The sequence below is a fragment of the Neltuma alba genome, unplaced genomic scaffold (assembly GCF_004799145.2).
Source record: "Neltuma alba isolate B1F8T4 unplaced genomic scaffold, ASM479914v2 tig00010860_pilon, whole genome shotgun sequence".
Classification (NCBI taxonomy): domain Eukaryota; kingdom Viridiplantae; phylum Streptophyta; class Magnoliopsida; order Fabales; family Fabaceae; genus Neltuma; species Neltuma alba.
Window position 1 is genome coordinate 32497 of NW_021635654.1, and position 24880 is coordinate 57376.

At 32.3% G+C, this 24880-nt stretch overlaps 2 protein-coding genes across 2 annotated transcripts; both read right to left on the bottom strand.

Moving 5' to 3' along the window:
- Positions 1-15236: 15236 nt before the first annotated feature.
- Positions 15237-16135, bottom strand: LOC114759541 (heavy metal-associated isoprenylated plant protein 47-like). The gene is made up of 2 exons (XM_028948741.1): positions 16052-16135; positions 15237-15727 (listed from the first exon to the last, which is right to left on the bottom strand). The coding sequence occupies exons 1-2, from the start codon at positions 16055-16057 to the stop codon at positions 15506-15508; spliced, it is 228 nt and encodes a 75-aa protein (XP_028804574.1). The 5' UTR covers positions 16058-16135; the 3' UTR covers positions 15237-15505.
- Positions 16136-19544: 3409 nt separating this feature from the next.
- Positions 19545-20400, bottom strand: LOC114759540 (heavy metal-associated isoprenylated plant protein 47-like). The gene is made up of 2 exons (XM_028948740.1): positions 20194-20400; positions 19545-19904 (listed from the first exon to the last, which is right to left on the bottom strand). The coding sequence occupies exons 1-2, from the start codon at positions 20197-20199 to the stop codon at positions 19683-19685; spliced, it is 228 nt and encodes a 75-aa protein (XP_028804573.1). The 5' UTR covers positions 20200-20400; the 3' UTR covers positions 19545-19682.
- Positions 20401-24880: the final 4480 nt, after the last annotated feature.

The window sequence follows — 24880 nt, forward strand, 5'->3', positions numbered from 1 at the left end:
TATTAAGAAATTTTTTAACTCAGTTATTTATAAAAAGTGTGCATAACTTTTCCAAAAATGTCGCCTTTAATTTTTTTTTTTGTATTGAAAACTATTTTTTAATAAAAGTTTGGAAAAATAACAAAAAAAAGAAGCTGAAAATTACTAAATCCCAAATTAGGTTTGGTAGCAATACTTTATTTAGTATTAACAATGCTGAATTTACAAATGACAATAAATTTTTGTTAACATTCTTTATTCAGTGTTTACAAATTTCTAACTTATTTTTTTGTCATTTTTTCCTAAAAGTTTCGGAATTTTAGAAAAGAATTATAAATATTGAAGTGAAGTCCCACGTATATCTCTCTACTAATTCTTATATATATATATATATTGGAATAGAGGGAGCGGTGTCTTCCATTTACGCTAAATTCACATGTTTCATAAGTACTAATATTATGGTTGGGCGAGCTCCATTTTGAAGGCGCTCAGTGACTTTAAAGGACGTATCGCATATAATTCAAAAAATTAAAAATTATGAAAAATAATAGATTAACCCACAACAAAAGTTTTAAATGCATGACTTAATTCACGCTGCTCTTCTGAGCTATATACTCCTCAGTCCATTAATAAGATATAATTTTTAGGATAGACACTGCCATATTTATAAGATATGCATTTGAAGGATATATATATATATATACATATATATATTTATATCTATTTTTGTATCTCTATGCCTCATTAATTAATTAGGTGTCATATCATTCTATCAAATTACTTACCCTTTTCCCCCCTATTTATTCATTCTCGCTTACTCACTCTATTTTTACATAAACTATAAATAAGAAATAAGGATATTTTTAGAAAATAAAAAATAGTTTCATGGAAATGGCCACCTTTCTGTTCTTCCTTCTCTCTTTTATGATTATGATTAACTTAATTATTAAAGGCCTTCTGGATATCTTCCAACATCTATCGGCTTCCGAATATTCAGATCATCACCTATGTAATGTGCATGCCACAAAAAAATTGAATCCTTTGTTTTTTTTTTAAAATAATGTTAAATGTTACAAAAATATTCTTTTTGTTACGTAATCACGCACCGCATAATTTTGGTTGTGATGTCATTAAAATGCATTCAATTTTATGTGTTATAACGAGTACGGTGGTGAGCGGCAATTATTTTTATAAAATATGTCATATTTTTACATATTTATTGCATTTTTAATTTACTTGCAGTGACAAAGACAATGAATCCGAGGGAGTATGTATATCATTATAAGGAGTTTAACTTAATTGTTTTAAAGCATAAGACGACGTTATTTCATTCAAAAAATCCTGTAAAATTGCATTGTTCATATTTGCAAATTGTATTGTTATCACTGTTAGTTTTAATGATACTGATTTCTATAAAAGATAGGTGGATCCTTGTTTATTGTACAATAACTTCATAGTTTATGACTTTCGATATTCCCTACACACACACACACACATCATGTTGTTTTACTGAGAAATGAAATTACTGCACAAAAAGAACCCTGAACAATGAAGAAAAATAAACATGTGCATATATATGTCTGAATTTGAAATCGTGTTACCCATGAATCTATCAAATTACAGAGAACTTGAGGAATGAACTACTAGGTAATCCTTAATATAAGATGTGATTTGTTCAAATTATATGTTATATTAAAAACTGGAGGTATCTGTAAAAATAGAATTTGTATATAATGTAATTTAATTTACTGTAATTGTTTTGTTATATTATTATGAGCATTGATATATATATATTGATGATATGAATGATTTATTGTTGGGACCTTTTACTATATATTCATCATGTATTACTTAAAGAATATTAAGAAATATACAAAAAAAAAAGGTAGCTATAGAGTGTGGTCACACACACATTTAATCTTCGCCTGTAATTATTTCTGTACATGTTTTTAATTTTGGAATATATAATCCATGACAGTGAAGGAGAGAAGGGGACAAAGAAAGGTATTGATGAATTGAATGGGGAGTTAAACAACACTATCAGTGGCCAACCGACAAAGCAGCATATGTGACAGCGATCGATGCTTGTTTGGTATTTTAGTGCCACACTAAGTAATAGTAATACTTTTATAAGCCCTGTTCATTTTTTAATAAAATTAGTTAAACGTTAGTTATATGTCACAATTATTTATATAAAATAATAAAAATCTCATTGAATATTGAGCGTGGCCGGTTTTGTATTGAGGACGAATAGGCAGGATGTTATATATAAATAGAACTGGATTAAGTACTAATTAGATGATGAATATGAATCTATCTAATTGTTCCCATTTGAATGGGAAGATTAATATATATATATATATATATATCTGATTCTTTGAAGGAATTATTATCAAACACATGAATCCAACTTAGTCATCATCTGTTTTTATTATGTATTGCATAAAAAAATTGCATATATCTTTGGGATGTGGAAAAGAATATAATATCAACATCAATTCAAAGGCGACAGTGAATTATTTGCCCACTTAGAAAGTGAGCGACTTTGAGGATAAATATGGTGATGGTGATTTCTGGCTTCCCGCATATATACTTTCTGAGAGACCATTGTAAGGAAGGTGGAATACTTGGCTAGTTTTCATTACATGCAAATGATTACAAGGATTAGTAAATTAAAAAAACCAACATATTTTTTAAGAATAACTAATTTAACTAATTTTATTAATATCTATAAACTAATTATCTAGCTTTTACATTTAAAATTAGAAGGAGTATATAATTTATTACTTTGAGTCCTTAATATAAGAGCTAGTTGACTAATTTGAATAAATTAAAAAATTAGTTTAATTAGTTATTTGTAATAAATATGTATTTTTCTTTAAAATACTATTGTTAATCATGTGTATTAATTAGAAGGTTAAAGTATACTTTTATTCCTTTGAATTTAGACAATATTTCATTTGGTCTCTTAACTGTAAAAAGTATGTTTTTAGTCTCTAACCCTATAACCGTCAGCAAAAAATAATGATATTAAGATTTGAATTGTTAATAAAATATGTTTAAGTGCTAACATATTAAGTTTAATTTTCATAAGAACCATGATTGTTACAAAACATCATCATTTAATACTAGCAATTTTAGTACTAAACTACTAAAGGACTAAAAATATACTCATTTTTAAAGTTAAGGGACTAAATTGAAAATTTGTCTAAAGATAAAAAACTAAATTGAATGTCAAACTAGTCTTAAGGGTCAAGGGTGCCAACCTTAATGGTTCCTGTTATGCTTCGATCCGGACTAGTTGAGCCTGTTATTGTGCCTGAAAGTTGGCTCAGGATACCAGCTAGATGCTTATGTGAAAAAAAAAAAAGAACTAAATATATACTTGAACCTAGTTAGAACTACTATTTGATGTACCATTTAACATGTGGGATTTTATATTTATAACCAAATTAGATGTCAAACTATTTCCTATAGTAAGAATTGGAGAGTATATAACTAACTTGTTCGATTTGGAGCACGAAATAATGTCCTCATCGTTTAAATGAAAACCAAAAGCATCAAAAGTTATGATCCATGGGTCCGGTAGGTGGCCATAGAAAAGGAACAAGTAGCGAACATATTATTTACCACAATTACAAAATAATATATGTGTGCGTGTGTATCAGATATTTGAAGGAAATATATGTGGTGTGTATCTGTTGTAAAGTAAGAGAGAAATAAAAAACGAAAAACATGATATAATTGTACAAATGAACGAAAACTCTCAGTCCGTTTGAATCATTCTCATAGCGGATGCATTAATAGACTGATGTCAAATTCTTATGTTAATAGACGGTGATTATTTTTACTATGAAGTTTAAAATAATGAAATTTAAATGGTTCGTTTTTTCATTGAAAAAGAAGGTATATCATGAGGAGGAGTTGTCCTGCTAGCTTTTAGCTTTTAATTTTGGAGGGAGGACGTGGTCGGGTGGGTCATGCCCCATTGACGGCATAAATTGGCAGACAAACCAAAACTATGTGCCCTAAAACCGCCTTTCTTTTGACCCTATTCATATTTGGTTGTGACATAAATAAGCCCTTTCTAATCGAAATCAATATCAAAGATTTTTTTTTATTTTTTAAACATCTTGTGTTCTTCTCGAATGTTCTAGCCAAGTAGGTGTAACATCAAAGAATCCAAAAATACTCATATATATATATATATATATAAATTCGTGGGCACACGTTGATATACAACCGACTTAATCAACTGGCTAGCAGGTGCTTATCACAAATTCTGGATTATTTTCCAAGTCCCATATGAATTATCTTTTATGTAGGTTGGCAAATAAGACGGAAAGAATCTAAAAGCAGGTCTATGCATTTTTTTAGGGTACCTTTTCAATTTTAATGGACATGTTTCCTCAGGAAATACGTCTACGCATATTATTCTACTCATTTAAATAATGATTCTGTCCCATATGAATAATTAATGTTGGAGTCTCTTCTATATATGTTAACAATACATAAGATTCAAAATATATTGTTGACTTGTAGATTCCATTTGCTATTTTCTTTATGTTGTGTTGAACGTTGCTCCATAAATCTCCAAAAGTATGTATTGTGTGTGATTATTGGGATGCAGACCATGTGTTGGTCACTCCCTAGTGGGCATTTTAAAATTAATGGATGTTTAAAGGGAACTTTTTTAATACATTATTTACCCAATATATCGGAACCATACAGATCGATAGTTTCATTTAATATACAGCATGCGATATGTTTGTGTGTGTGTGTGTGTGTGTACACACATATTTCCTCACAATTAAAGCTCCCTTAGAGAAGAAAATTAAAGATGGCTTATTCTTTGGACCAAGATATAACTGCTAACTAACCACAACCAAACACCAAACTAATGAGGAAGCAGCCAAACCCCACAAGCGCATATCAATTTGACTTCACAAGATGATGATGATAATTATTATTATTATTTGGCTTAATTCCTCACTCAAATGATAATATTTAATATAAGAGTTAGTTACAGGTTATATTTGGTTCTAAACATAAGATATCAATCCATTTTGTCTATCATGTTTTTTTTAAATATCCCTATTAATTACAAGGGTTTTCTGCACTAAGAGATAATTTCAATCATCCAATGCACATAATTTAATAGGATAGCTCAGGGAGATCAATACACATTTGTGACAAATAATCAATTTAACTAATTCTTTTTAATATTTTTAAATTAGTTATCTGGCAGTTATAGTATTAGGCACCAGAGGTAGTAGTTAATTTATGTGAAAGACATCTTCATTCACTATATCGCATAAACACCATATATATTTCCTACAGATATCTTCGTGCTATGACAGTTCTTTTTTCCCCCTAATTTCGTTTTATATTTAATTTCATTTTATTTCGCATACGAAATGCTATTCTTTTAGAATTAAAGTTAAGGGTTTATATATATAAACAAGAAAGACACTCAAATCTTGATGGAAAATGAACATGAAAATAATGGAACAAATATCCGAAGCATAAAGTGTGTTTGTATATATGTGTTTGCCAAATGGAAGATTTGTATTGAGATTGCTCTTTGGTTGCACATGGCAATGCTGGTTATAAATGGACAAATGTTGACGATGGTATTGGAAATATATAAATGCCATCTCCCAAATTTCACTATGAACGACAACGATCAATCTATAGGCTTTTGATTCATATGTTGACTTGGGATTCATATTAAGAATCAAACCCACTATTCTCGTTCTGTTTTGTCTTTTCAAATTCATCCACACAGATCAATGCCCATTTCATTGGGGTGTCCTCTTCCTAACAATAATAATTCATATAATTTAATTTAATTTTTTTAATTTATCTGAAGAAAATATATTCTCTCACTTGTAATTAACAAGGATGGGTTCATATATAGTGCTTTCATCAAATCTAGAGCAATTAACCAATTTAATTTTCCAAAAGTTGGGGGGAAATTAGAAACATATGCCTACTTTTATCTCTGATGAGTGATAATTCGAAAACATAGAAATTGAAATATATGTATATTTACACACACACAATCTAAAGAGGACATTGTTTCTTTTCAATTGTTTGATATATTGTACTTTAATTGAGATGCATCTAAAGTGTGAATGTTTCATGCATAGGATGCATAATCATAAACCGTAATTTGCGATGTCGGCAAATAATTCCAGATTATGTGTACCCAGCAAAAGCAATTAATTAATTAATTACGGTGGGTAATATAATGTGTCTAAGCCAAACAAGGAACATTATTATTCAAATCAATATCTTTTATGTCTGTGGGCACAGAAGACAGATGGCAGACACACAAAGGCTGCCCACTTTCATCGCACTGTCCTCCTTCCACATGTATTTACTTCACAATTGCTCGTCTTATTCAACTTTCTTAATCAGCATCTTTATTCATGAAGTGCCCATGACACCTCCACATATACTTTTTCCGTGCATATAAGATCCATTCATAATTAATCTAGATAAACTAAAAAAAACTGGCCAGTTGAATTAGTTATTTGTTAAAAATATGTGTTAAGTTTTCTAAGATATTCTCTTAATTTATCTGCATTGAAACTATCTTTTGATATAAATTCTCTTGACATGGACAATTAATAGTGATAATTTGAAAAATAAATGATAAGCATGGGAATAATATAGATCGACATCTTATATTTAAGATCAAATTTAGCTAATTCTTATATTAATTAAGCACAGAAGGCAGTACAATACCAACTCAATAATATATATACATATATATATATGTATATTTTTTCCCCACAAGTTAGCTTTTATGAATTATCTATATAACCATAACTAGTTTAAAACCTATATATGTTTATACTAAAATGACTCACGCACGTTTTAGCTGCCGTGTCCTTTATTTATCTGCTAAATATTAGACATGGAACTACATTTTGATATTCATAAATTATACAAGAAGAGTAAAATTTATCGACACTCTAATTTTCCAAAGAAACATATAATAGTAAATTTTTGTTGTTTTTTTTCTTTTTTTTTTGGGAGGGGGGGGGTTGTGTGGGATGAAAGCTCAGTTAGCGGCAAGTATAGACATGGACACATGGTGGGCAATAAACCAAAGTTGTGTTATGAATGGAGGGACGTGTGGCTGAAGAATGAAGATTGTGTTGTCAGGGAATCTATCTCACAAAAGCCTCACTAATTGATTATTTTGTTTGCCTTAACCCAAAACCCGTCACAACTTAACTTTATTTTGCCTAAAAGTATAATCTATAATATACAATAATAGTAATGATAATTTCATTCTTCGATTATTAATTCAGCATGAATTCAAATATGGATCCCAAAAAGGTTTGGTATAGAATATCGAGCAAGCGTTTTGGCTGTCCTCCAAGCAAACAGTTTCAATGAGAAATCCAACTCTATATATTCTGGTCCAACTCTTGCTTTCTGAGCTAATATTGATTAATTGAGTATTTTAGTGAGATCATCTTTAATTTGTTGTCAGACAATAACATGTGGTACTGTTTTATCTGAGATATTCACAAACAATAGCCAAAATAATGAACAGATAGATAAATGAAACCTCATTCAATAGGAATCACCTAAACAAGGCCTACAAGAATTGTTAGCATATACTCCACCCTGGGATTTAGAAAAAATCTTTCTAGGTTTACTTTAAAATTTAATTTCAACTTTATTTTATTTAATATACACATTTTTAAGAAAAAAAATCTAAAAAAATAACAAATTGAGACAAAATAATATATTATGTTAAAAATTTGATGATATGATTTACAAATAGAACAGGAAAAAGCACACATTTTCCTCCCATCTTATAAATAGGATCAGAGGAGTATTGAATGTTAAGAATTCTGTTTGGATGAGGCAATTTCATTACTCTAATTTCCGTTCCTTTTCGTAAGTCTATGTATTGGGGTTTCGAAGTGTAGTTTATGTTGGTCATTGAGTTTCGAGTTCTCTCAATTCAGATCCCTTTTATCGAGATGATTTTTGGATGTTCTTGTTAGTCTAATAAGTAATTGATAAAACTAAAATCGGAATTTTTATTTGGAAGAATTGTTATAAAGTCTTAAATAAGTAACACTAATAACAGGTTTTAAAATAGTAAATGATCACTGCTCACTGTTATTCTTACCCCTCCCATTTTATTTCTGGGGATTTCTCAGAATTTAACATTGATGATACATCTCCTGGATTTGTTTTCCACCAGAGAATTTCACTCCAACCCCACCTTTAACGGCCAAGAGTTGGGGAAACCATCAATTCGATGGGTCCTGGTGACTCGGTCCCTTCGTGGAGAGGAGCCTGTTTTTTTTTTTGGTAAGTGGAGAGGAGCCTGTTGATTTGGGCGGTATGGCTTCAGTAGAGGCCCAGATTGTAGGCCCAATGGGCCAGGACCATAGGTAATCATGAAGCCCGAGGAAATAAGTGTCTTAAAAATGTGGGGGGTTTGAGGGAATATTTTTTCCCCTTATGAACTACTCTCTGGTACTATTTATAAGACACAGAGAGATTTTTTTTTAGTCATATTTATAGGGTATTTGAGAATTTTTTTGTATGGATGTACAATTTTATCTTTTATTTATTATTATATTGAAAGTTCGTGAATTTTAAATTAGAGTTAATGAAGTTTAATGTTTTCTTTAGTTTATATAAAACATGTTGAAAATAATTTATAAATAGAACCATATGAGTAAGCCCACCTGTATATGGTTTTCGTCACTTTTATAATAATTGATCGAAAACACAAATTACACAAAGCACTCATATGAGGATGTAATAAGCAGCAGGAAAGTATTCATGCATAATGTCTGGGCCTGAACTGGGCATAATATTCGATTGATTAATGATTGACGGGAGATAACTCTCTCTCTCTCTCTCTCTATATATATATATATATATATGCTCAAACATATAACTCAATCCAATTAACCTTTAATCTATGATTATTATGTGTATAACGAAAATAAACACACAGTACAGATGGATGAACTTAACATGTGGAGGGTCGAAGTAATGTTCATTTCAGAAGGTGGCCCTGGTAGCTGCAACCTCTTCATGTCTGGTACATATATTAGAGAGAATGAAGCAATCCATTTCATCCTCAGAATTCATCACTGCATGAGAATAGTAATTATACTCCTCCGGTCCTAATTATAAGACCCAATTGACTTATTTGAGGAGATTAAGGAAGTAAGTTAAGTTGGTTATTTATAAATAAGTGTTGTCATTCTTAAAATATCTTGCTAATTAAGTATATTAGCTAAAACTATCATGAAGGATTATCTTGAAAAAGCATAATATACTGGATCTTATAATTAGGACCAAATACAAAGTCAAATTGGGTCTTATAATACCGGAGGAGTACTACTTATCTCAGCAACGCTAATAATATCGGTATGACCCACTTTCTTCTCATACAGCTCGCCAGCCCGGCGGCGTCCACTCCTTTCCGATGACCACCACCTTGTCTTTCTCTTCCCCCTCCAACCCCACAAAATCTACGCCATTGCTTCCGGCGGCAACGGTGAGAGCTTTTGCTCGGCACTTTTGGCATACATCGCCACCTTCATCGCTATCTTTTGCTGCACCAAACACAATCACACAAGGTTATCATATCACATCAGATCTGGACAGCACAATTTTGAACCGGACACGATTTCATCCGAGGAAGCATCTAATTGTTTAATTACACGAACTAGCAGTATGTACGAGAGAACTGGTGAGAACCACGCCAGAACACACAGATCTGATCTACCTCTACCAATAAGGATGTGTGTGTGTGTGTGTGAATTCAACCGAGAAGTTTGATTAGCTAATGAAGAGATGAAGAGAGAGAGAGAGAGAATTGCGTATTACCTTCATATTGACCATGAAAGTGTGATTCAGGCAGCAAGAATATCGGCGTTTTATTATTTTTTAAGTATTTTGTGTTCTTCTCGAATGTTATGGCCAAGTATGTAACATCACAGAATCCAAAAATACTCATATATATAAAATCGTGGGCACACGTCGATACACAACCGACTTAATCAATTAGCTAGCAGGTAGTTGTCACAAATTCTGGATTATTTTCCAAGTCCCATATGAATTATCTTTTATATAGTTTGCTAAATAAGACGGAAAGAATCTAAAAGCCGGTCTACGCAATTTTTTTAGGTACCTTTTCAATTTTAATGGACATGTTTCCTTAGGAACAACGTCTGCGCCTATTATTCTATGTTTGTTATTAGATTCTTTTGCAGTAAATAAAATTATTTACTCCTTCATGTAAATAAAAAATATAGTTAAGAACTTCAAATATGATAAATATGTACGAAATGCAAATTATTTCCCAAAAAAACCCCTACCTCTCTCATTTAAATAATAATTCTGGCCCATATGAATAATTAATGTTGGAGTCTCTAATAATACACAAGATTCAAAATTATATTGGTGACTTGCAGATTCCATATGCTATTTTCTTTATGCTGTGTTGAACGTTGCCCCATAAATCTCCAAAAGTTTGTATTGTATGTGGTTATTGGGACGCAGACCATGTGTTGGTCACTCACTGGTGGGCATTTTTAAACTAATGGATGTGCAAAGGGAAGCTTTTTTAATACATTACTTGCCAAATATATCGGAACCATATAAATTGATAGTTTCATATAATATACAACATACGATATATAAATACGCGCGCGCGCGCACACACATATATATTTCCTCACAATTAAGGCTCCCTTAGAGAAGAAAATTAAAGATGGCTGATTCTTTGGACGAGAACATAACTGCTAACTAACCACAACCAAACACCAAACTAATGAGGAAGCAGCCAAACCCATATGCGTATATCAATTTGACTTCACAGGATGATGATGATGATGATTTGGCTTAATTCTCCACTCAAATTATAATCTTTACATAAGAGTTAGTTCCGGGTTATATTGATTATAAACATAAGATTTCAATCAATTTAGTCTCTCATATTTTTTCAAAATATTCTTATTGATTGTAAGAGCTTTCTGCACTAAGATATAATTCCAATCATCCAATATACATGATTTAATACGATAGCTTAGGGAGATCAATACACATTTGTGACAATAACTAACTTAACTTTTTTTTTAATATTTCTAAATTAGTTATCTAGCTGTTATAGTATTAAGTACCGGAGGTAGTAGTTAATTTATGTGAAAGACATCTTCATTCACTGTAACGCATACACACCATACATATTTCTACAGATATATTCGTGCTATAAAAGTTGTTCCCCCCCCCCTAATTTCGTTTTATATTTAATTTCATTTTATTTCGCATACGAAATACTATTCTTTTAGAATTAAGTTAAGGGTTTATATATATAAACAAGAAAGAAACTCAAACCTCGATGGAAAATGAACATGAAAATAATGGAACAAATATCCGAAGCATGAAGGCGTTTGCATATATGTGTTTGCCAAATGGAAGATCTGCATTGAGATTGCGTTTTGGTTGCACATGGCAATGCTGATTATAAATGGACAAATTTTGAAGATGGCATTGGAAATATATAAATGCCATCTCCCAAAGAGAAAAAAGGAGATATTATTAGGGCATCTTTCACTATGAACGACAACGATCAATCTATAGGCTTTTGATTCATATGTTCAAACCCACTATTCTCGTTCTGTTTTCATCCACACAGATCAATGCCCCCATTTCATCTGGAGTTTTGTCCTCTTCCTAACAATAATAATTCATATAAATTAATTTAATTTTTAAATTTATCTGAAGAAAATATATTTCTCTCACTTGTAATTAATGAGGATTGGTTCATATATAGTGCTTTCATCAAATCGAGAGCAATTAGCCAATTTAATTTTCCAAAAGTTGGGGGAAAATTAGAAATATATACCTACTTTTTATCTCTTAGTGATAATTTGAAAACATAGAAATTGAAATATATGTATATTTATACACACACGGTCTAAAGGGGAAATTGTTTCTTTTCAATCGCTTGATATATTGTACTTTAATTGACATGCATCTAAAAGTGTGATGCATAATCATAAACCGTAATTTGGGATGTCATCAAATAATTCCAAATTATGTGCACCCAGCAAAAGCAATTAATTAATTAAAGTGGGTAATATAATGTGCTCTGTTGGTATGTGTCTGAGCCAAACAAGGAGCATCCAAATCAATATCTTTGATGTGTGTGGCACAGAAGACAGATGGCAGACACACAAAGGCCACCCACTTTCATCCCACTGCCCTCCTTCCATGTATTTACTTCACAATTGCCTGTCTCATTCAACTTTCTTAATCAACATCTTTATTCATGAAGTGCCCATGACACCTCCACATATACTTTTTCCGGCATATAAGATCCACTCATAATTAATAAATTCCCTTGACATGAGCAACAATAGCGATAATTTGAGCAAAAAATAATAAGCATGGGAACAATATAGGTTGCGATATTATATTTAAAACCAAATTCAACCTCAGTTAACTCTTATATTAATCAAGTACAGAAGGCAGTACAATACCAACTCAATAATATATATCCCCCCCCACAAGTTAGCTTTTATGCATCTATCTAACAATAACTAGTTTTTTGACCAAAATCTAACAAAAAATAATAAGCATGGGAACAATATAGGTTACGATATTATATTTAAAACCAAATTCAACACTCAGCTAATTCTTATATTAATCAAGTACAGAAGGCAGTACAATACCAACTCAATAATATATATATTCCCCCCCCCATAAGTTAGCTTTTATGCATCTATCTAACAATAACTAGTTTTTTTTGGCCAAAATCTAACAATAACTAGTTCAAAACTAATATTTTATACTAAAATGACTCACGCACGTTTTAGCTGACGTATCCTTTATTTATCTGCTAAATATTAGACGTGGAACTACTTTTTAATATTCATAAATTATACAAGAAGAGTAAAATTTATTGACACTTTAATTTTCCAAAGAAATACATACTACCTCCGGTCCTAATTATAAGAGCCAGTTAACTAATTTGAGAAGATTAAGGAAGTAAGTTGAGTTAGTTATTTGTTATAAATAAGTGTTGTCTTTCCTAAAATATCATTGCTAATTAAGTGTATTAACTAAAACTATCATTATTAGAAGGGCTACTTTGGAAAAAAAATATAAATATGAGAGACAAAATGGATTGAGGTCTTATACTTAGGACCAAAATAAAATCACATAGAATCTTATATTAAAGACCAGAAGTAGTAATAGTATTTTGGGGGGGGGGGTTGGTGAAAGCTCAGTTAGCGGCGAGTATAGACATGGGGGCAATAAACCAAAATTGTGCCGTTTGGATTGTGAATGGATGGACGCGTGGCTGAAGAATGAAGATTGTGTTGTCACGGAAGCTATCTCACAAAAGCCTCACTAATTGATTATTTTGTTTGCGTCAACCCAAAAACTCGTCACAACTTAACATTATTTTGCCTAAAATCGATTAATAATTCAGTTTAAATGATTAAATTCAAAATATGGATCCCAAAAAGGTTTGGTATAAAATAAAGAGCAAGCAACCAAGCAAACAGTTTCTATGAGAGATCCAACTATGTGTTTTGGCCAACTCTTGCTTTCTGAGCTAATATTAATTAATTGAGTGTTTTAGTGAGACCATCTTTAATTGGTTGGCAGACAATAACATGTGGTACTGTTTTATCTGAGATACTCACAAGCAATGGCCAAAATAATAGATAGATAGATAGATAGATAAATGAAACCTCATTCAATAGGAATCACATAAACAAGGCCTACAACAATTGTTAGCATATACTTCACTCTGAGATTAAAAATAAATAAATCCTATTAACTTTAATTTAAAATTTAACAATTTTTCAACTTTTTTCTTATTTAATATACACATTTTTAAGAAAAATAAAATATAAAAAATAGATTGAGATAAAATAATATATTATGTTAAAAATTTGATGATGTGATTTACAAATAGAACCAAAAAAAAAAAACACATTTTCCTCCTATCTTATAAATAGGATAAGAGGAGTATTGAATCTTAAGAATTCTAGTTAGATGAGGCAATTTCATTACTCTAATTTCCGTTCCTTTTTGTAAATCTATGTATTGAGCTTCGAAGTGTAGTTTACATTGGTCATTGAGTTTCGAGTTCTCTCAATTCAGATCCCTTTTATCGAGATGATTTTTGGGTGTTTTTATTAGTCTAATAAGTAATTGATAAAACTAAAATTGGAATTTTTATTTGGAGAATTGTTATAAAGTCCTAAATAAGAAATATTAATGACAAGTTTCAGAATAGTAAATGATAATAACTACTTACTTGTTAGTGAACTTACTGATAATTCTTTTTTTCTTTGAGACCTTATTGTAATTCTCCTATTTTATTTTTGGGGATTTCTGAGAATTTAACATTGATGATACATCTCCTGGATTTGTCTTCCACCTGGGAATTTCACGGCGCAGTTTACTAATTCTTTAGTATTCAGCCAAGCTTTATGGAAACCATCAATTCGATGGGTCCTGGTGACTTGGTCACTTCGTGGAGAGGAGCCTGTTGTTTTGGGCCGCATGGCTTCAATTTAGGCCCAGATAATAGGCCCAATGGGCCACACTCATAGGCAGATCGTGAAGCCCGATCGGCAGGGTTCGAGGGAAGCGGAGAAAAGAAGCTTGACTTCAGACGACGACGAGTCAGGCAACGCGCAGAGGGAGATGCAACCAATGAAACACATTCCCAACAAGCTTGTAATTAAGGCTTTTGCAGCTGCAAATCAATCCATTTTCTATGAACTAAGCCCACCTCCGTGTGGCTTTCATCACTTTTTATACTCCTTTAGTCCTTAACATGAGACGTATTTAATTAATTTAATTGGATCGAAGAAGTTAGGTAAGTTAGTTAATTCTTAAAAAATATGACATATTTTTCGTAAAACATTATAATCATTTTCCTTGATATCCTCTCTCCCTCTTCTACTTGATTATAGTAGAGGGAGATTTATAAGGATAATTTAGAAAAAATTGATAAATATAAAAAATAGATATTATATTTATGATCAAAATCAACTCAATAATTAGATTTTATATTAAGGACCGGAAGAGTAATAACTAATTCAAAACGCCAATTACACAAAGCACGCGTATAAAGATGTAATAAGCAGCAGGAAAGTATTCAGGCATACTGTCTGGGCCTGAAACTGGGCATAATATTTGATTAATTAGTGATTGACGGGAGATAACTCTCCCTCTCTCTCTATATATATATATATGCTCAAACATATAATTCAATCCAACTAACGTTTAATCTATGATTATTATGTGTACAATGAAAAGATGAACATAGTAAAGATGGATGAAGATGTGGAAGGTCGAACTGTCGAAGAAGTAATGTTCATGTCAAAAGGTGGCTCTGCTGGCTGCAACCTCTTCATGTTTGGTACATATATTAGAGAAAATGAACCAATCCATTTCATCCTCAGAATTCATCACTGCATGAGAATACTAACTATACTGCTTATTTAACCTCAGTAACGCTAATAATATCGGCATGACCCACTTTCTTCCTCATACAGCTCGCCAGCCCGGCGGCGTCCACTCCGTTTCCGATGACCACCACCCTGTCCTTCTCTTGCCCCTCCAACCCCACAAAATCTACGCCATTGCTTCCTGCGGCAACGGTGAGAGCTTTTGCTCGGCACTTCTGGCAATGCATCACCACCTTCATCGTTATCTTTTGCTGCACCAAACACAATTACACAAGGTTATCATATCAATCACATCAGATCTGCACAGCACAATAATGAACCAGACACGATTTCATCCCAGGAAGCATCTAATTGTTTGATTACACGAACTAGCAGTACGTACGAACGAGAGAACTGATAAGAACAACACCAAAACACAGATCTAATTGATATCTATGTATATATATGGTGGGCTTTCTAATTAATCCACCTCTCTACCAATAAAAGATATATACGAATTCAACCGAGAAGTTTAATTAGCTGATGAAGCGATGAAGAAAGAGACAGAGAGAGAGAGAGAGAGAGAGGCGTATTACCTTCATATTGACGATGAAAGTGTGACTCAGGCAAGAATATCAGAGTTTAATTAGAAGAGAATGCGTCACCACTATTTCTCACGATGCTTCATATATATATATATATATATATATATAACATGATCTTGGCCAATAGGAAAGGGCAAATGAACAGGCCAGGTCAAGAAAAACAGGCTCTACAAGAGTGTCGGCCAATGGAAAATAATACTATATCGCATTCTAATTATAAGACCTCGTTTATAGTCTACAGATAAGATTTATAATTAGAACAGGAGGTGGTAATAATAATAACAAGAAAAAAGGAATAATACTAGATGCTTGCTCTGCAAGTCTTGGTAATTTCGGAGATATGAACAAGTATGAGAATTGCGTCTTTGTCTCGTTGAACATAACCGATATTGTCAAGGAGTTATTATTTCTGGGTGTAAAACTTTGAATGAGGCTTCTACAACGCCGTGGAATTGGGGGGAAAAAAGTGTCCCACTTCTTGAATTAATCAACCGAGTTTGGTAAGTGAGGTAAACCTACAGAATAGTGTATGTAATAAACTCATCTTTTTTCTGCGATGGGTGTTGCAACTAATATGCAGTTTTTGTTTGCGTGGGTAAACAGAGCTTTCATATGATCAGGTTTAGCTTCGTCTGCCCAGATTCTCACATCAACCTTGCCTGTGTTTGCGTTTAAGTGTTGATTAATTAGGTGCAAAATTATGTCTGAGCTAATGCCAGCAGCTATTTTGTTTTCATCAAGTTTGGAATGATTTAATGACCATATACTAATTCCCCTATTTTTTCTCTTTATTTTTTTTCCTTTTTTACTAATAAGAATTATTTAATTAATTTGAATATATTAAAAAAATTAGTTACGTTATTAGTTATATATTACAAAAATGTGTTGATCTTTTTTAAAATATTTTTCCTAATCAAAATGAATTTATATATTGCATTTAAAATTAAAATAAATCTTTTATACAATTCTTATATTTAAGATGGCAGGAAGTAATAAACTATTCTTTTCATCTTTAAAGAAAAAAGGGACACAAGTCTTCAATTTGTATCTTCATTTTGTCAACACAATCATGAAGGCTGGCTGGATGAAAACACACACACATGAACAAAGAGAGGCGTGTGCGGCGGGCTATGAGATGATGTAACGTCCTTAAGAATTAAGACAGCAGCGAAGGACCCACCTACCAGATAAAATTTTCACTCTAGCTGTTTCATTATACTCAAAACGGTTAGTAAGTGCTAATTAAATAATTTATAAATAATAAATAATTAATTAAAAATAATATATAGGTTGGAAATATATTTTTATTTTAAATATGTTTTTATAATAAATTAAAAATATGTTGTAAAATATGATAAAAGATAAATAATTAAGGATAATTAAAAAAATAAAATATATGCATGTGTGAAATATGATATATTTTACCAAATTTACGCCTCATTTAATTGCGTTCGAATAGGCACTGATGTACTGTGTAATAATCAATATTTTTATCTGTGTTACATAAGTTAGTAAATTGTAGGGCGTTTTTACCAGTACGTTATACACAGTAAAAAAAATAAACCAAAATGCTATAGTTTTAAAAGTATTTATCGCTATGTTATACTCCTCCGATCCTTAATATAAGACCCATTTAACTAATTTGATTAAATTAAGGAAGTTAGGTAAGTTAGTTAATTATAAGAAAAGTGGCACATTTTTCCTAAAATATCATAATCATCTTTTTTAATACCCTCTCTCCCTCTTCTACTTGATTATGGTTGAGGGAGTATCCATAGGGGTAATTTAGAGAAAAATGATAAATATGAGAAATGGGTCTTATATTTAGGACCAAAACCAACTCAAGAATTGGGTCCTATATTAAGGACCGGAGGAGTATTTAAAATATCTACCGCCAACGACAAGGTAAAAAAAGAATTATTATTTATGGACTTCACCCATGAAAAATCTGCTTAAGACTTCACACTCGTCAAATGATTTGATATGTTTTATGGGAGCCTTTTATGAATTTTTCATTAAAATAAGATGAAAATGTGATGCAAAAGACAATGCGTTGAAAGATGGATGATCGAGAGAAAGGGAGCGAGGGGAAAAGCAGACTAAGACGGGGCGTTACCGTCCGTCATATCCTGAGCGCGCGGACGTGCATGTGTCCAAATGGAGGCGCCTCCACCTGCGCTCCCATTGCATGGGAGTCCACCGGATCCCCACCGTCCCTCCCTGGTGTTCTCGGTCTCACCAACCTTATCCCTCTTCTTGTTCTTTTAATATGAGAATGAGTTACTGAGGGAGGGAATTAGCTCGGGAAGCGTTGTTCACAGCACGACGACGTGACCAAGGAGCAAGGCAGAGGAGGATAGTGCCACGTCACCCTCGGCCCCCTGACGTGTCACGGCCACCAAGGTTGCCCCTCAGCGCTCAACTCGACGGGCTTCAAGTCAAGTCAACGCCTTGTTATTTATATGAACTCGTGTTTTTATTATAAATTATTAATAAAAGGAATACGACTCCTACTAGGTACTAGGTACTAGGTAGTGAAATAATGAAGGAGGGGGCGGAGGAAAAGGAGATAATGGGGAATCAGCTGAAAGGGGATGGTATCACCGTGATGGACGCCCCCACATGGGGCTGTTCATGGGGCCCACCGGGGGCGAGTGTGCGGTGTCACGGCGTGTGTTTGGTGGCTCATAGAAGTTTTTTTTTTTGGACCGGAATGGCTCATAGAAGTATTGAATCTTAAAAATTCTGTTTGGATTTCATAACTCTAATTTCCGCTCCTTTTTGTAAGTCTATGTATTGAGTTTCGAGTTCTCTTGACTTGGTCACTTCGTAGAGAGGAGCCTGTTGTTTTGGGCCGTATGCTTCAAGTGAGGCCCAGAGATAGGCCCAATGGGCCACGACGCATAGGCAGATCGTGAAGCCCGAGGAAATAAGCGGATAAAAAATGCCGGCGGGGGTCGAGGGAAGCGGAGAAAAGAAGCTTGACTTCAGCAGACGACGAGTCAGGCAACGCGCAGAGGGAGATATAACCAATGAAACACATTCCCAACAACCTTGTAATTAAGGCTTTTGTAGCTGCAAATCAATCCATTTTCTATGACCTAAGCCAACCTCTGTGTGGTTTTCGTCACTTTTTATAATAATTAATTCAAAACACAAATTACACAAAGCACGCGTATAAGGATGTAATAAGTGGCAGGAAAGTATTCAGGCATATTGTCTGGGCTCGAAACTGGGCATAATATTTGATTAATTAGTGATTGACCGGAGATAATACTCTCTCTGTATACTGTCTTTGATCTTAATTATAAAATTTTATTTATAATTTATAAACAAGGTCTCATAATAAGAATTGAAAGTAGTGTGTGTATATGCTCAAACATATAACTCAATCCAACAAATCTTTGATCTGTGATTATTATGTGTATAATGAAAATATGAGCATAGTACAGATGGATGAAGATGCACGTGGAAGGTCGAACTATCGAAGCAGTAATGTTCATTTCAAAAGGCGGCTCTGCTAGCTGCAACCTCTTCCTGTCTGGTACATATATTAGAGAAAATGAAGCAATCCATTTCATCCTCAGAATTCATCACTGCATGAGAATAGTAATTATACCACTTATTTGACCTCAGTAACGCTAATAATATCGGTATGACCCACTTTCTTCCTCAAACAGCTAGCGAGCCTGGCGGCGTCCACTCCGTTTCCGATGACCACCACCTTGTCTTTCTCTTGCCCCTCCAATCCCACAAAATCTACGCCATTGCTTCCGGCGGCAACGGTGAGAGCTTTTGCTCGGCACTTCTGGCAATGCATCGCCACCTTCATCGATATCTTTTGCTGCACCAAACACAATCACACAACGTTATCATATCACATCAGATCTGGACGGCACAGTCATGAACCGGACGCGATTTCATCCCAGGAAGCATCTCATTGTTTAATTACACGAACTAGCAGTACGTACGAGAGAACTGATAAGAACCATACCAAAACACAGATCTGATCGACCTCTCTACCAATAAAAGACATATATATATGTGTGTGAATTCAACCAAGAAGTTTCATTAGCTAATGAAGAGATGAAGATATATATATATAGAGAGAGAGAGAGAGGGTTGAGTATTACCTTCATATTGACGATGAAAGTGTGATTCAGGCAAGAATATCAGCGTTTAATTGGAAGAGAATGCTTCGTCACCGCCATTCCTCCCATGATGCTTCTTCATATATATTATGATCTTGGCCAATAGGAAAGGGCAAATGAAGAGGCCAGGTCAAGGAAAACACAGTCCACAAAAGTGTCGGCCAATGGAAAATAATAATAATAACAAGAAAAAAGGAATAATACTAAATGCTTGCTCTGCAAGTCTTGGTGATTTAGGAGATATGAACAAGTATGAGAAATGCGTCTATGTTTCATTGAATATAACCCAATATTGTCAAGGAGTTGTTATTTCTGGGTGTAAATACTTTGAATGAGACTTCTAGAACGCCGTGGAATTGGGGGGGGGGGGGTGTCCCACTTCTTGAATTAATTATTTATATCGACCGAGTTTGGTAAGTGAGGTAAACCCACAGAATAGTATATGCAACAAACTTATCTTTTTCTGCAACGGGTGTTGCAACTAATATGTGGTTTTTGTTTGCGTGGGTAAACAGAGCTTTCATATAATCAAGTTAAGGTCGAGAATATTTAGCTTCGTCTACCCAGATTCTCTCACCAACCTTACCTGTTTTGCGTTTAAGTGTTGATTAATTAGGTGCAAAAGTATGTCTGAGCTGTTGCTAGCATATACTAATTCCCCTATTTTTTTTCCTTTAGTTTTTCTTTTCTTTTCTACTGCCTCCCATTTGATTTTTAACATTTGAATATATTAAGAAAATTAGCTACATTATTAGTTATATGTTACAAAAACATGTCTTGATCTTTGTAAAATATTTTTTCTAATCAAAATAATTGATGTATTATATTTAGAATTAAAATAAATTTCTTATATAACTCTTATATTTAAGATAAGAGAAAGTAATAAACTATTCTTTTCATCTTAAAAAAAAAAAAACACAGGTCTTTAATTTGTAGCTTTATTTTGTCGACACAATCAAAGAGAGAGGTTGGCCGGGAAATAAACACGCACATGAATAGAGAGAGACGTATGCGATGGGTTATGAGATGACGTAACGTCCTTAAGAACTAAGATATCAGCGAAGGGCCCAACTATTAAATAAAATTTTTACTCTAACTGTTTAATCATGCTAAATTCTTTTTTATTATAAGTTTCAATTGACTAATTTATAGATAATAAATACTCCCTCCGTTTCTTATTATAAGAGACAAATAACCGAAGTACGTTGATAAAAAAAACAGTTAAAATTAGTTAAGAACAATTAATGTGTAAAAAGTATAATTTTTTTCCAAAAATACCCTCATTAATAAGGAGAGAGAACATGAGAGAGAACAATTAAATTATTAAAAGAAAGAGAAGTGGGAGGGAGAGAGAGTGTGAGTTGGAAATAATAACTATGGGTAAAATAGTAAATCAACACAAAAAAGTAGAGACAACTTGTAAGTGTCTCTTATATATAGGAACATGCCATAAGCATCAAATGTCTCTTATAATAAGGAACGGAGGGAGTAATTGATTAAAAATAAATTAGAAATATATTTTTATTTTAAATATGCTTTTATAATTAAAAAAAGAATAAAAAAGAATGTATGAGAAAATATGATAAGAGATAAATAATTAAAGAAAATTAAAAAATACAATATATACATGTGTAAAATATGATATATTTTACCAAATTGACGCCTCATTTAATTGCGCTGGAATAGGCACTGCGTACTGGATAATAAACAACATGTTTACCTGTCTTACATAAATTAGTAAATTGTTGGGCTAATCAGGAAATGTTAAATATTGTTTTGGAATTTTAAAAAGACTTATAATATGCAATAAAAAATTTTGGATTAATATAGTTTTTTATCCTTTAAATTTGTCCTCATTTTGGTTTTAGTCCCTCAAATTTTAAAATATATGTTTTGGTCCTTGAAGGGGAAAATGGTCCAAGTCTTTATTGGATTATAGAGACCAACGTTACAAATGAAAAGAAACTTGAGAAACCAAAACCTATAGTTTGAAATTTGAGGGACCAAAACCAAAATGAAGATAAACTTAAGGGACCGAAGTTTGTATTAATCCAAAAATTTTCTTTGAGAGAACCAATGTTTAAAGAGCCGGACCAGACCAACTGGTCAAATTGTTGGCCAAAATCTTCTCCAACTTGGTTCAGATCTAATACTTGTTCGAGAGGTTGAACTGTGTTAACCTGTCATCTGGCCGCTATTAAGCCGTCAGTAGTCATAAATCCGAGAACCAGAGCGAGTATGTGAAAATCAAGGAACAAAAAATCAGATTGAATATTAAATCAGTTGAGGTCGTGGTTCAATTGTCAGTAGGTCAGATCGAGGCCCAACAGGAATCATACCGGTTATATTAAAACAATATAATTTAATTAAAAATAACAAAATACAACAACAACAACAATAATTATTAATAACAAGATACAAGAAAATACAACAATAATTTGATTGTAATAATAACAAAATATAACAATATTGAGAATTTTGATTCTTTTTAATTCCTTCATAACTAAAGTCAATAATTATTGATATCAAAATTATTATTAAAATGCATTCAAATTCATAATGACTGAGATATGAGGAGTTGAATGAGAAAAAATAGAATCAATAACAATATAATTATCCAAACCAATTCATTACCTATTCACATCAATTTTTATTGGTTTTACCAATTTACCCCCTATTTGACCAAATGAAACAACCTTCATAAATAAACCAATAAATTTAACCTTTCATAGTAACTTTAAAAGATAACTTTTTATAACCAAATCATGCTAACAACAAACTCACGTTATATCACAATCATATAAACCAACTAATTATATAATAATGTTATTCGTGACAAAAAGGAGTAACACCTAATCATATATCTTATTATGGATAAAAGAACTTTTCTCAACTCATTCAAATGCAAACCATATAAGAAAAGATCCATCTCACCTAATATGGTTATAAAACAACATATTATATGGCTCATAAATTGAAAAAGTAAGAATTAAATCTCAATTCATAATTTATAGCAACTTCATAAACAAATCACATCCGATCCTAGGCCTCTGGCCAACTACCAGCACGCATACCGCAACAGTACAAATCAAATGACACAAAAATATAATAATACATGAACCAATTAAATACAGTTTGTCCTAAGGTGATAATATACATGAAACAATCTAACTCATAAATCGAGAATATGATATAAGTTGATAATGTAGCTTTACTCCTCCTGAGCATTCCTCCTCTAAAGCTTTTACCTGAAAAATGTTAAATAATAGGAATGAGACAATGCTTCAGTAACTAAATTCCTATTTATCACATACATTAGCATAGGCTAGGGAGGTGTCAAGTGGGATACACAATACAGAGTTAATAAATCAATAATCATTTATTTAATAGTTAAACTCACAATGACTATATAAATAAGATATTTTAGCCAGTCTCAAGTAGTTGATAATATCATAAGGGATAACATACTTTTCATTTATCCAAAAGATATAAATATCAATGAACATTCCATGTCACATGTAACCTGTGAACCTAAATCCACCCTTATCTGCTCCTTATTTCCATCGATTGGACCAATGGGCTTGGTTTTTTTTCATTTGACTAGATACTCTCACAAGCTTCCCACATGAGTGATGTGGACCAGTCAAAAATCATATAGCACTCGGTGAACCATGGGTCCCCACTCGAAGAATTAGTGGGGTGTCGCAGTCCTTCAAAGAACTAGTGAAACAATAATAATGGCAACCCATAGAGCCATATATAGTAGTCAATACCACGTGGCATGTATATATTTGCATACTCCAACCATCTCCTTCCCCTAACCAAACTAGACCACAATAACATATTTATATGCATAATTAAATGAATTTTAAAATAATACCTCATAGTTATAATCATTAGTTTTTAACAATACAAACGATTTCAACTTTTTTTAAAATAGCATTTCACAAGACATTTCATACAAAAGATAACATATCTATACAAAAATTGGTTATAAAACCACTTACAACCTCATACCAAAGTATGCAACAGATAGAAATTTAGTTACTTAGACTCCTAGCTAATAATCAAATACAAATGAGATTCGTACTTGAAAATGCCATTGTAGTATTTATATTTACAAGTAAAATTAAAACATTATCTTTACAGTATTAGAGCAAACTACTCACAAATTTCTAGCTTTTAACTCTCCTTCTAAGACCATCAACTGTTACTCAAAATTTTGGTTCAAAAGGCTTTTTTTTAAGGGGGTTGGGGTAAGAACATATATGAGGATTTAGATTCAATTCCTAGGTTCCTTTAGCTTATATTATTATTTAATTAAATTAGATCATCAGAATCACCAAATTCACAACTTGGATAGAGAACCCTCAATTCATAGCTTATATTCTATTCTTGAAAATCTCATATAAACAGATTTAATATGAGTTAAGTTATCCTTACCAAAGGAGTCTAATTTAATCTCACCATTGAATTTAACATCTTAGATGTTATAAATCAATTCTTCAAATTATACCTCGATCCAATGACGAAAATATTTAAAAACAATCATTTCCTATTCAGGGTCCTATTTATAAAATCTAGAAAAATGAGTTCAAAGTGTACTTAATAACTCATACCTTAGAAATCGTATTGATGATTCGACTGTTAAAATTGATGAGTATGAATT